Raw genomic sequence first — 14,481 nt, forward strand, 5'->3', positions numbered from 1 at the left:
TATATAAATATATATAAATATATATATATATATATATATATATATATATATATATATATATATATATATATACATGTATATATATATATATGTCGTGCCGAATATGTAAAACTCATTTAAAATTAAGTCCTTTCTGAAATTTTCTCTTATACGTTTAAAGATATATTTTTTTCATTAATGTTAATGTACAAATTTTTAATTTTGCATCAAAAGAATCTTAGAAAACTTACCTAACCTTATTATAACAAGAACAATTTATTTTAGCCTAACCCAACTAAATATATTTTAAATATGTTTACAATAATTTAGTACTAAACAAACACAATCAAATATATTTTTTTTGTTAGGTTCAAAATGATTTTGGCGAAATTATTGCATACACAAATTTTCACTTGTCCTATATGGCAAGATGAGCGTTGCTATTTAAGCCAAGATCGCAAGTTCTGCCTATTCGGCACGACATATATATAATATATATATATATATATATATATATATATATATATATATATATATATATATATATATATGTATATATCAATGAAATCACGAAACAAGTGATTTTAAATCATTTACCAAACTGCGGCAGGCTAGGACTCGACTTTACGAACCTTGTACCGCCTCCAGAGACAGCATAATGTACACATCACCTTACCACTACGCCACCGATCCTACAAGAACCAAGCACACAGCACGTATTTGCCTTGGTCCGAGGACATTCGTGGCAGTGGTATTTCAAGGATTAATTTCAGTCTCATCCTGTTTGAATACCCTCCTCAACAAGCAGTCTATATAGTAACGAAATCACGAAACATGTGATTTTAGATCATTTATCAATGGTCTAGTGGTAAGGTGATGCGTACATTGTGCTGTCTCCGGAGGCGGCACAAGGTTCGTAGGGTCGAGTCCTGGCCTGCCGCAGATTGGTAAATGATATATATTTATATATATCCCAGATACAAAACACGCTGTGCGCAATTCTCAGTTGTTTTGCGTGACCCGAGAGCTACAGTCAAGCACTACACTCAGACCTCATCACGCTGAGGTTTAAGAAAGGAAAAAGACAGTAAGCCAACACTCCTCTAAAATATATTTTCTAGAAGTCACAACGACTACAGAAGTATTACAAATCAATACGAGCGCACTTGGGACACCAGGTCATATCCTCTGGTGAGCTAGTTTTGTACGAGCCTACGAGCGTAGCCCGCAGGTCAAACTACTTCTGTAGCATACATGTATTAACTCTGCTTAAAATAGAATGAGTAATTTCCCTTCATATATCCTAACCAACAAACAACTATTTGTCTTACAGTATTTTTTATAACAGCAATTGGCACACCATTAAATACCAATCTTCTTTACAAAAAAAAATAAAAAATAACTTGAGAAGAAAGGAAACATAATAATTGTCAAAGGCCGAGTACATGAAAAGGCCAACTTCATTATACACTTTTGTAACATGATACACGAACAGTGACATCACTGACATATTAAATATACACTTGAAGACACACTATATATACCTTTACAGTATATCGTTGGCAGAGCTGAAGAGATGGGAAGCTAATCTGTAACAAGAAGAAGCAACAAGAGTCACACGTACGAGCTATGTCTCGCGGCTTCCAACCATCTGAGCCAGACAACTTGGTTCGAAGCAGCTGACATAGGCAACTGAGGCTGGAAACTGACAGGAGGTTAGTCAGGGATAGTTTACCTGTCATGAGAATTGGGAAGGTTTCTCCTGACGGGTGTCTTGACGCGGGTCTTAGCTACGTGAGGGACCGCTCTGACCAGTTATTGTTCGTTTGATCGAAACCTTCTGCTGGTTGAAAGGTCCATTTCGTAAACAGTAAGTTATTTCAACATAAGACGTGCTTAAAATATTGGAAAGAAACTCTTCGTCAAACCAATGATCAGGGGGGGGGAGAGAGAGAGGGAGGACGGGAGAGAGAGAGAGAGAGAGAGAGAGAGAGCGAGAGAGAGAGAGAGAGAGAGAGAGAGAGAGAGAGAGAGAGAGAGAGAGAGAGAGAGAGAGAGAGAGAGAGAGAGAGAGAGAGAGAGAGAGAGTGTTTTAATATTTCAAAGAGTTTTATTTGATTTTGAGAAGGTAGTCTGAGGATTTTACCATGGAGGCACAAGCACACACACACACACACACGGAAAACTTTTAAACTACTTAAATTAATCACTGTAGACTGAGCACCTCGAACTGAGATCTGCTCGTGTTACTACAAGTGGTTAACTTCCACACACCGGAGTGCTTTCGTGTGACCGTACACACATCTTCAAAGGACTTACAGGAAGAAGTAAAGGCTGCTGATATTTAGAAAATCCAGGTGAGGTACTCTGACAAACATCGGGCATGCATTCTTCTGGGAAACATTATTTAGCAGGTTTACTCCAGGTGTAAATCTGTTAAATCCTCATTTTTTTATATACGATTTAAAAAAAAATTCTCGAAATACTTTATTTAGATTAGGCTGGAGCTCAAGGTAAAATATATATATATATATATATATATATATATATATATATATATATATATATATATATATATATATATATATATATAATATATATATATAATATATATTTATATATATATATATATATTATATATATATTATATATATAATTATATATATTTATATATCTATCTATCTATATATATATATATATATATATATATATATATATATATATATATATATATATATATATATATATATATATATATATATATATATATATATATATATATATATATGTCTCTCGAAAATGTGAAAATTAAATATCAAAACACCCTCAAGAAAAATGGAAATTGTTGACAAAATTTTTCATAATGTCTGGAGATCCTTCATCCGGACAAAACGGGAGATCAAATAGGAAGCAGATACAAGGGTCTTAGCAGTAAGCAGGGATCCTGCTTTCAGTGTAGATCTTTGCATTTTTCAAGTTTTTTTTTTCTATATGGGCCTGATGAGGGATTCCTAGACATCTTCAAAAACTGTGCCAACTGCATGTATTCAAGGTTGCACACATGTGTACACATCTGTGGCACACATATACAAATGTGTTACACTCATGTACAGACCTAAGATGCATATGTGTGGTACACACATACACAGAACAGTGGCACACGTATACAATTATGCTACACACATGTACATACCTGATGCACATGTGTGGCACACGAGTTAGGACCTGCAGTGCACAGTCACAAGATCAAGCCTGTTGATGAGTGGAACAAGTTGGGGCGTAGGATAATTATCATCTCGTCTGTGATAGCAAATGACAGCATTAAGTGGACTATTTAGCTGAGTTACTTCGTTTTAAAATCAAGGAAGAATTAGCTCGCTTTTTAATTAATGAACATTCTTCACAATAAATTTCCTGATTAGACTTAAATTATGCAGGAACCAGCAACATTAACACATTACACATGAACATAAAACTTCCTGAAGAAAGAGAAACAACACACCTTTATTTTTATTTGTATTGAGGTTGAGTGAATTTTTCAAGAAATAACCCAAATCGACAAGAAAAATATACGACTTATAAAAACATAACCTGATATACATCACACCACTTTCAACAATCATCGCTGCCATGTACATCATTATGACAACAATACATGAAATATTGTCTCGAAGGTTCAAGATACGGAGTTTAATTTTCATGATCGATGAATTAGTTGAATTTAAAATGGTTTTTATTCTTCTAGACCTGGCAGACTGGTCAACGAAGAATAAGAAATGTAATGTTCCAATTCTGACGTAGGAGGAATTCAATTAGTATTTTGTTTCTGTGATGTATGAGCTTCCAGATCTTTCAAGGAATGTTGCGTAGAAGAGATCAGCTCGACTCCTGCTTGTCGGGCAAGACCCGAGGAGGCCTTTCTCAAAAGGACATGGTCATAGAAGACCTATCTCCCCTGGAAGGAGAAACTGTCCAACCTCAGAGAAAGAGAAAGAGAGGCTTGTTCTCTCTTCTCTGTTGCTGCCTTGAAGGCTTAATCCCTGGCTGCTACTCGGCAGGACGGTACCACGAGTCATGGGAGAGGCATGACACTCCTGACGCTCGTGTATCTTGCTAGACCCCACGCTGGCTGCACCTGCATCAGTCGTTCCGTCACAGGCACCTTGTTCTCGGACGGGGAGATTGCAGGCTCCAGCACGTACTCACCCATCCTGTGAGATATACATCGATATAATATTTAATTTCCCGATGTTCAGAGTGACTTTTGTGGGACAGCAAAAATGAAAATAAACGTCAATATTTATCGAAAAAAAATAAGAAATAACGGGCGTTGAATATATATATATATATATATATATATATATATATATATATATATATATATATATATATATATATATATATATATATATATATATATATATGCTTCGAAACTGTTGTATTCTGAGCACCTCTGCAAAAACAGTGATTATGTGTGAGGTGAAAGTGTTGAATGATGATGAAAGTATTTTCTTTTTGGGATTTTCTTTCGTTTTTGGGTCACCCTGCCTCGGTGGGAGACGGCCGACTTGTTATATATATATATATATATATATATATATATATATATATATATATATATATATATATATATATATATATATATATTGATCTCTGGCTGAAGGAGACTCGAACCTACGAACCTTGGAACAAGGTACGTAGTGCTTTACCAATCTACCCACACTGGACCAATACCTGGGAGTCCAGCTTGCGCTAGACTTTGATCCAAGGCAGCCAGCTTTCAGGGAGAAGGCTTACAGCTTTTCATCTCATCCCCTGCATGCATCAGCCTTACTAGAGATATTAAAAATGCAAGGAATTCGCAAGAGCAGGCGAAATATACACAAACACTGATCTCTGGCTGAAGGAAACTCGAACCTACGAACCTTGGAACAAGGTACGCAGTGCTTTACCAATGTACCCACACTGGACCAATACCTTGGAGTCCAGCTTGCACTAGACTTTGATCCAAGGCAGCCAGTTTTCAGGGAGAAGGCTTACAGCTTTTCATCTCATCCCCTGCATGCATCAGACTTACTAGAGATATTAACAATGCAAGGAATTAGCAAGAGCAGGCGAAATATACACATGGGTAGATTGGTAAAGCATTGCGTACCTTGTTCCAAGGTTCGTAGGTTCGAGTCTCCTTCAGCCAGAGATCAGTGTTTGTGTATATTTCGCCTGCTCTTGCGAATTCCTTGCATTGTTAATATCTCTAGTAAGGCTGATGCATGCAGGAGATGAGATGAAAAGCTGTAAGCCTTCTCCCTGAAAGCTGGCTGCCTTGGATCAAAATCTAGCGCAAGCTGGACTCCAAGGTATTGGTCCAGTGTGGGTAGATTGGTTAAGCACTGCGTACCTTGTTCCAAGGTTCGTAGGTTTGAGTCTCCTTCAGCCAGAGATCAGTGTTTGTATATATTTCACCTGCTCTTGCAAATTCCTTGTACTATATATGTATGTATATATATATATATATATATATATATATATATATATATATATATATATATGTGTGTGTGTGTGTGTGTGTGTGTGTGTGTGTGTGTGTGTGTGTGTGTGTGTGTGTGTGTGTGTGTGTGTGTGTGTAGGTGTGTGTGTGTGTGTGTTAATTGAAAATCTTACAAATGGTTTAAAATTACACGCAAGGCCTTAACAATCTGTCAGTCTGTCCAACTTATGACTTGGTAATCATAACATGGACTCCAGTAAGCTATAGAAATATAAAATAATTTGTCTGGGACCAACTAAACGTTTTCATTGTTTCGAAAATATGTGTAACGTGTGAATGGAATAATCCACAAGTTCTCTTCAATCCTATCAGGAGGTAATGAACCATGTTGGTTCGCTCATAGGAAGTGGTTACTGAATTCACAGGACAATATTGTATCTTTCTTTCTATTACATAGGTTAAGCAGGCTATGAAACACAAGGAAACCACTCACTTGAAGGAATAAGGTAACCACTCACCTGAAGGGATATGGAGGTTCCTCGGGTCTAGAGCAGAAGGTGCGGGAGATGAGAGCAGCGGCGACCACTGATGAGCCCAGAGTGACAGCCACAAGACCCACCAGGAGGAGAGCGTCCACCTGAGCGTTGTGTGAAGAAGCTACGCGGTCTACCATCGTCACCCCTCCGTCCTAAGACATGCGTACATATAAACACCATTGTTACATTGTGAGATATTAAGTGTATGAGGATACCCGGTTAACCATATTCACCTCTCCGTCCTGTGAAATGTTACAAGTGTACCCGGGAGATGCATGACCCAGGAGCTAGATGCTAACAGATATATTATTTGTAACACATACAGAAGGCTGGAACCCATCCCCCCCCCAGCTGCCTAATATAGGTTTCGTATATTACTAGGTACTACGCCCACTGCATCACACCCATCATTGCAATGCTCTTAAAAATATTTGTATTAGAAATTGAATTATAAGCTTTAAAGCGAGGTCGCTGGGCAAACAACAAGGCGTTAATCAATGTTGTAACCCAGCCACAAGTGATGGCAGAATTGATTAGAAGGGAAGGGTGAGTGAGTGTCAGGAAGGTCCGCAGGCAGCGACCCAAGTGCTGGGTTCTGTAGCCCTCAGACCAGACATTGTGGTCCTAGGGTCGAGTACTATGGTTTCAGGGAAGTACTGTGAACCCAGGGCCAAGTACCGTGGTCCCATACACAATACTGTAAGTGAAGCAAATTCCTTAAACAGAAATGCTACAGATACGACACCAAATGGATTGGGAGACACAATTTTGCAAAAGGTACAATTTACTCTTGATTCAGGAACAGTCGACATTATTGACATACGTTATAGAAAACCTCTGGTTACACAGAGCATTTCTGCCAGCCTGAAAATAAAATTTTTATTACTTATAACTGCAAATGGATTTTTTTTTGGGGGGGATTTATTATAACATTTGTAGCAGTTATTACAAATTTTGGTCAAATAAAAATGTAAAAACTAATCTATATTTCAGTATTACTGCCCAGGACATACAATAATCTGAAGACCCATAGAATAAAACGCATCTCGGGCAGCACTATTTACAATTTACTCAGTTTTATTGTTTAATTAATGTTTTCTTTTTGTTTTCACAAGTTCCTATCAATACGCAGTATTAGTAGGAAGTTAAAAAATAGATACAAACGAAAGGTTGATTATAAAAAAGTCACAGTAAGAGAATATAATCGTCTAGTTTAGCAGGGTGAGTGGTACCAGTTATTTAAATTACAGTAAAAATATATTATGACATAGTATATGCTTATCTATTTATATATGGGAGGTAAAAGAATGTTGAAACAAGAACAGAGAGAGAGAGGACAGGATATAAACAACAGATTTGCTTACCATTGCAAATTACTGTCAGGATTACATTAAGATTAAAAAGTGCTTTCAGTAATTTTGTAGTGGTTGGTTGATAGGGAACCTCTAGATTCTTCAAGTAAAGAGTCCAGATTTTAGGACCTTTTATGCGCAATGAATTATTACACAGGTTGAGGCGAACATGGGGAATAGTAAAGAGATTTTTGTGTCTTGTATTATGGCTGTAAGTTGTGTTTCAACTGCGGAGGAAGAGTTTCAGAGGAGGGTTTATACATGAATTAACTATCCTATATATATAGTATGTACAGTAGTATGAGAGAGTATTATGCCTTACTGCTGCAGGTGCAATACTTGTGCCTCATACACCATAGTTACTAGTGTATGAGAGAATCGTCAGGATCAAACTAAGCCTAGTAAAAAACCTTCTGATCCAAGTGATTATTATGTCCCATCAGGAACACCTTCAGATCCTCCACCACCCAGCGTTGTGTGATTTACACTACCAAACATAAAGATATTGTTTTTTGTTGGGTCCCTGGTCATGTCGACGTACAGGGCAATGAACAGGCAGACACTGCTGCGCGGTCAGCAGTACATGACCTACCAATTTCCTATCGAGGTGTTCCATTTCTGGACTATTTTGCTGCAATAGCTACCCACCTTCGCATCCGTTGGCAACAACGTTGGTCAACTCTGCTCGGTAATAAACTTCATTCTATTAAACCGAGCATAGGTTACTGGCCGTCTTCTTGTCATCAGTGCCGAGGTTGGGAGACCACTCTCTCCCGCCTTCGCATTGGCCACACTCGTCTTACTCATGGGTATCTCATGGAGAGGCACCCTGTTCCTCTCTGTGAGCAGTGTCAAGTTCCAGTATCGATTAGCCACATTCTGTTAGACTGCCCTCTCTATCAACGAGCACGCAGAATTTACCTCCAACGTCGTCTTCGTTCTACTACTCTCTCTTTACCTTCCCTTCTTGCTGATGGACCCTCCTTTAATCCTGACTCTCTCATTGACTTCTTGACAACGACTGATTTACTCCACAAACTCGGATGATACTTTTCGCACTCCCCTCAGCCCTTTCTAGTTCAGTCTCTTGCTGCCCTTTACCCTTTCACCATCCACTACCCCGCTGTTATCCGTAACCTATTACTCATCCATCTCCCTTTTGCCACCTGATGCCCTCGCTTCCTTCCTGCCCTGCAGCGCTGTATAGTCCTTGTGGCTTAGCGCTTCTTTTTTGATTATAATAATAATAATAATACATTGGTTCAGCTCACTTTGTAATTTTAATAACAATAACACTAGATTTTGGTGCATCGTAACATTAAAAGTCGATTACAATATTCATATGAAGAACAATAAGCAAATAGGGGTCATACAGGACGAAGGTCGAATAGTTTTACTAAACTATTCGACAATGATATATTTCGACATTGATATGTTGTGACCATCAAGAGAGATTCGCGAAATCTCATCTCACTCTCTGCTTACCACAAGCTGTGGTCACGTCTTATAGTTACTGGAGAAGATATAAAACTGCGTCTCCCTCACCGGTTACTCCTGCAAACTAAACACTGGAAGTGCCAGTATTTAGTGACTATAAAATTAAAAAAAAAAGGCAAGATTTATTCTTCCATATTTTGAAAGGTAAAAAGTTCAACGCAAATGAAAAAATAGACCGTGTTAAATGTTAATCACTGATGATGATCATCCTGGTCTAATTATGGGAGAAATAAAGGTGAATGAGGACCAGAGGTGAGTGTGGTACCGTGCAACACAACCCCTCTCTATGTGGACCAGGGGTGAGTGTGGTACCGTGCAACACAACCCCTCTCTATGTGGACCAGGGGTGAGTGTGGTACCGTGCAACACAACCCCTCTCTATGTGGACCAGAGGTGAGTGTGGTACCGTGCAACACAACCCCTCTCTATGTGGACCAGGGGTGAGTGTGGTACCGTGCAACACAACCCCTCTCTATGTGGACCAGAGGTGAGTGTGGTACCGTGCAACACAACCCCCTCTCTATGTGGACCAGAGGTGAGTGTGGTACCGTGCAACACAACCCCCTCTCTACACAGCCCCAACATGACCCGACCTCATTATTTTATACTTAAAAATAGAGATCCATCTGGTGACCTCGCAGGTCCCCGGGGTTAAAGATGAGCAGCTGACAGCTGATACTGATGCCTGGTTTAAAGACGATGAGCAAGTGACAGCAAATTCTAATGTTTGGTTTAAAAAAATAAACCAAATACGATGCCTCGTTTGAAAATAACGAGGAACTCACTGATAACACTATGCTGATACCTGGTTTAAAGATAATTAACGCGGGAAAAAAAACTGATGTCTTGTTTAAAGTTGCTGACTGGCATGACACACCTGATGTCAAGTGTCACAATAATGTTAAGACTTACACATGACATCTAAGTGAATTAAGGTCATTTGACCTTATATTAATATGCTTAAATACGGATATTTGTCTGCCTTAATTTGTTATTAATTTTCTTTCATTCATTGCTCAGTATACAGCCTTTACGAATAGTGATGCAATTTATTACTTTGGTGGGAATGGAAGTGCTGTCATATTTTTTATTTTGATTTTTCTCTCTCTCTCTCTCTCCCTCACTGAAGGAGGGGTGTTAATGTTGCAGTTTAAAAACTGTAGTGTAAAGCACCCTTCTGGCAAGACAGTGATGGAGTGAATGATGGTGAAAGTTTTTCTTTTTCGGGCCACCCTGCCTTGGTGGGAATCGGCCAGTGTGATAATAATAATAATAATAATAATAATAATAATAATAATAATAATAATATAAATATATATATATATATATATATATATATATATATATATATATATATACATATATATATATATATATATATATATATATATATATATATATATATATATATATATATATATATATATATATATAATGTTGTTTAGTCAGAGACAACACATCATAAATAGCAAGAGTTCAGTGTCTAGCTGGCACTGATAATTACGCAATAAATTATCACTCTTAGCAGAGGCTGCTAAGAGTGACAATTATACATCCACTGAATTATTAACCGATGATGAAAATGAATAAATGATACAATGTATTGTTTCCTTTCCTTCCGATGATTGAAACTCCCCATGGCCGTTCCAGCGAGAACCTTGACTCTTAACAGTCTTCCACGCCAGTGGACTTCTAACTGCTGCTGTTACAGCTGTGAAGTTATCACAGGAAAGATGATTAGTTACGTGGTAGTTAACACAAACTACAGAGAGAGAGAGAGAGAGAGAGAGAGAGAGAGAGAGAGAGAGAGAGAGAGAGAGAAAAGAGAAAGAGAGAAAGAAGGCTTACTTTGAGACAGCTACTTTTAGTAAGACTTACCTGGTAATCAAGACTCGTCACTGACTGTGCATATTATCCGTAAGACAGTGACCACCAATACCTCACCTACAGGATCTTCAGGTTCACTACCTCATCTACAGAGCTTTCAGGTCAAGGGCACCTCACCTGTCCGACTACGACAGTCCTGCGGGCTGCGAAAGCGGCCACAACGAAGGCGATAACACCAAGAAGCAGCAGGAGGCCACCCAGGACCAGGGAGAGGCGGAACACAGAGGAGGAACAGCCTCCGTCTCCCTGCTTCACCAGAAACACTTGCTCCATCTGGGGAGAGAGAGAGAGAAAGAGAGAAAGTTTATTTAGGTACAGGCACACTTAAATACAGTTACACAAATTTAGGTGACCACAATGATCGGATCCCGGACATCTGCCCGACGGACACGCCGAAGGACATTTCACCGAATGGACATGCTGCCGAACTGGCATTCATCACCTAACCTACCCTAATTATTCGTTCGATCTAGTGTCCTTTCGGCCAAATGGTTGTTGGCGCAATGTCCGTTCGGCCAATTATCCGTCGGTTAAATGTCTGTCGGCCGAGTGACCATCGGTCATATGTCCGGCCACGTAATGATCACACTAAGATACCCGCAACTTACCTACGATAACCCCCAAAAAAGGGAATGAAACGTGAGGAGGGGAAGGGAGTGCCAGATTTAGAAGGTCGTGTCATGTGTGTACGGGGAAAAAATGTCAGGTGTGAGATCAAAAATATCATGTGCCTTCCCATAATTAAAGGTCATGGATGCTGGGCTTAGATCTCTCTTATTAGCATAGGTCGCGGCTTCAACGCGAATCCCTTCAGTGGAGATGGTGCACCCACGTTGTTTGATGCTCTCTGGATCCAGTGAATTGGCGATACTCCTTTTCCATGGCTCAAACCTGATTACTTCCCATTGTCCAGGTGCTGTATGACCCCCAAGGATTTTGTATTTCCCCTAGAAATATAATAATGATGATAAATACGAAATAATAATAATAATAATAATAATAATAATAACATCAATAATAATAATAATAATAATAACATCAATAATAATAATAATAATAATAATAATAATAATAATAATAATAATAATAATAATAGTAATAATCTCAACAATAATAATAATAAGCTTCTACATTATTATAATAATTCTCATTTTATTGTACAATAAATAAAGTCAAAGTTTTCGTAAATTCTTTGCTCGGGTAATGACGTAGTTTATCTATATGATGATGTAATAAATGCATGGCGAAAAATTCTGTGCATCTTCGCTTCCTCCCGGAGAATTATCTATAAGTTCATTTTTATCAACTGTCTCTCTCTCTCTCTCTCTCTCTCTCTCTCTCTCTCTGTTTTACTATCCTTGACTATCACGCACCTAAATAATACACGATAGTTCTCAATCCGATAGATGTAGAAAGTTTTTTTAACAAGATAGTGTCAATGTGAACGTTCAGTTCTGTGTCATTCCCATGTACCCCCATGTACTCTCAGTATCCCCCATGTACTCCCATGTACTCCCATGCACTCCCATGTACCCCCAAGCACTCCCAGTATCACCAAGCACACCCATGTACTCCCAGTACCCCATGTACTCCCAATCACTCCCATGTACTCTCAATCACTCCCATGCACTCTCATGTACTCCCAAGCACTCCCACGTACTCCCAAGCACTCCCATGTACTCCCAATCACTCCCATGCACCCTCCCATCATTTTCTCAAACTCTATCATCCAACACTCGAGAGGCGAAAATACGAATGAAGCATTTCCAGACAAAAATATAGCGACTGTGAGTCTCCAGAATAAATGTATCGAAGTATTAGCATTGTAATATAAAATTAATTAATTTATAGGTAATTAACACTCGTAGAACCCCGGATTTTCTACATAAAAATCTGGGAGGGGATTTACTCTCATCATTCTTAGTATCAAATGTCGTCACACTCATCATTCACGAAGGTCAGTGTAATCATCATTCCTGCTACCAAAACATTATTAATATTAACATTTTCACTAGCAAATATCATTACACTTATCAAACTCATTAACAAATATCTCCACACTCATCATTCCCAGTAATAAACATCGTTCACTCGTCATTCCTACTACCAAACAATCGTTACACTCATCATTCTCAACAACAAACATCGTTTCAATCATCATTCTTAATAACAAACATCGTTACAATAATCAATCTCAAAGGCAAACATACATTCTCCATTCTCATTTGCAATGTTTCAGTCATCATACTCACTAAGAAACACCATTCCAATCATCATTCTAATTGAGAAACACCATTGCGGTCATCATTCTTACTGAGAAACATCATAACAATTATCATTCTGAGAAACATCATTAAATCATCATGCTAACCGATAAACATCATTAAAGTCATCACTCTAACGGTGAAATATCATTAAATCATCATTTTTAAGTGATAAACATCATATCAGTCATCATTCTGAGAAATATCATTACAATAATCATTCTTGCTGTCAGTGATCATTACTGTCATCATTCTCGCTAACAATTATTGTTATAAAATTAATCTGTATGAGAGAGCTTTGCAGTGCTCCGGGAACAGACAAAATATATTCCAGTGTTCCCTTGTGAACGCAAACACGATGTGCAAATTGACTTCACGTAAACATTTGTTTTTGGCAAGGCTTCACTAGGGAAAAACACCTGAACAGGGAGTGAATTTTCCACGGGCGGACGAGAGGACGGAAGGACGGAAGGACGGAAGGAAGGAGAAAGGTAGGGTAGACAGACGGAGAAACAAGTGGACGCTACACACACACACACACACACACACACACACACACACACACACACACACACACACACACACACACACACACACACACACACACACACACACACACACACACAAAGGTAAAAAGGGAGGCCCAACGACAATACAAAAATGACACAGTGAAAGCCAAATCCGAGCCGAAGCTGTTGTACAGCCACATCAGGAGGAAAACAGCAGTCAAGAACCAGGTAATCAGGCTGAGGAAGGAAGGAAGGGAGATCACAAGAAACGACCGCGAAGTATGTGAGGAGCTCAACATAAGATTCAAAGAAGTGTTCACAGTGGAAACAGAAGGGACTCCAGAAAGACGGAGAGGCGAGGTACACCATCAAGTGTTGGACACAATACATACAACTGAGGAAGACGTGAAGAGGCCGCCAAGCGAGCTAGATACCTCAAACGCGATGGGGCTGCATAACATCTCTCCATGGGTCCTGAGAGAGGGAGCAGAGGCACTTTGTGTACCACTAACAACAATCTTCAACACATCTATCGAAACAGGGCGACTACCTGAGGTATGGAAGACAGGAAATGTAGTCCCAATTTTTAGAAAAGGAGACAGACATGAAGGATTAAACTGCAGACCACTGTCACTGACATGTATAGTATGCAAGGTCATGGAGAAGATTATTAGAAGAGTGGTGGAGCACCTAGAAAGGAATGAACTTATCAACGACAGCCAGCACGGTTTCAGGGACGGGAAATCCTGTGTCACAAACCTACTGGAGTTCTACGACAGGGTGACAGCAGTAAGACAAAAGAGAGAGAGGGGTGGGTAGATTGCATTTTCTTGGATTGTAAGAGGGCGTTAGACACAGTTCCACACAAGAGATTAGTGCAAAAGCGGGAGACCCAGGCAGGGATAATTTATTTATTTATTTATTACAATTTGAGCACACATACAGAGGTACAAAAAAAAAATACAGATA

General features: G+C 38.8%; 1 protein-coding gene across 4 annotated transcripts in view; it reads right to left on the bottom strand.

Annotated features, from left to right (window-relative positions):
- Nucleotides 1–2,724: 2,724 nt before the first annotated feature.
- The window catches only part of LOC128688277 (uncharacterized), a 94,780-nt gene continuing 83,023 nt past the window's right edge, over nt 2,725–14,481 (bottom strand). For 3 of the 4 annotated variants that reach the window (XM_053776016.2, XM_053776015.2, XM_070086598.1), the window contains exons 3-5: nt 10,857–11,012; nt 5,986–6,155; nt 2,742–4,190 (exon numbers count right to left, since the gene is read on the bottom strand). In XM_053776016.2, the coding sequence (XP_053631991.1) occupies nt 4,052–4,190; nt 5,986–6,155; nt 10,857–11,012 (465 nt within the window). In that variant the 3' untranslated portion in view covers nt 2,742–4,051. Of the gene's footprint in view, nt 4,191–5,985; nt 6,156–10,856; nt 11,013–14,481 lie in introns of all 4 variants that reach the window. The other variant, XM_053776014.2, reaches the window with a different exon arrangement.

The sequence above is a fragment of the Cherax quadricarinatus genome, chromosome 19 (genome assembly GCF_038502225.1).
Source record: "Cherax quadricarinatus isolate ZL_2023a chromosome 19, ASM3850222v1, whole genome shotgun sequence".
NCBI classification, from domain to species: domain Eukaryota; kingdom Metazoa; phylum Arthropoda; class Malacostraca; order Decapoda; family Parastacidae; genus Cherax; species Cherax quadricarinatus.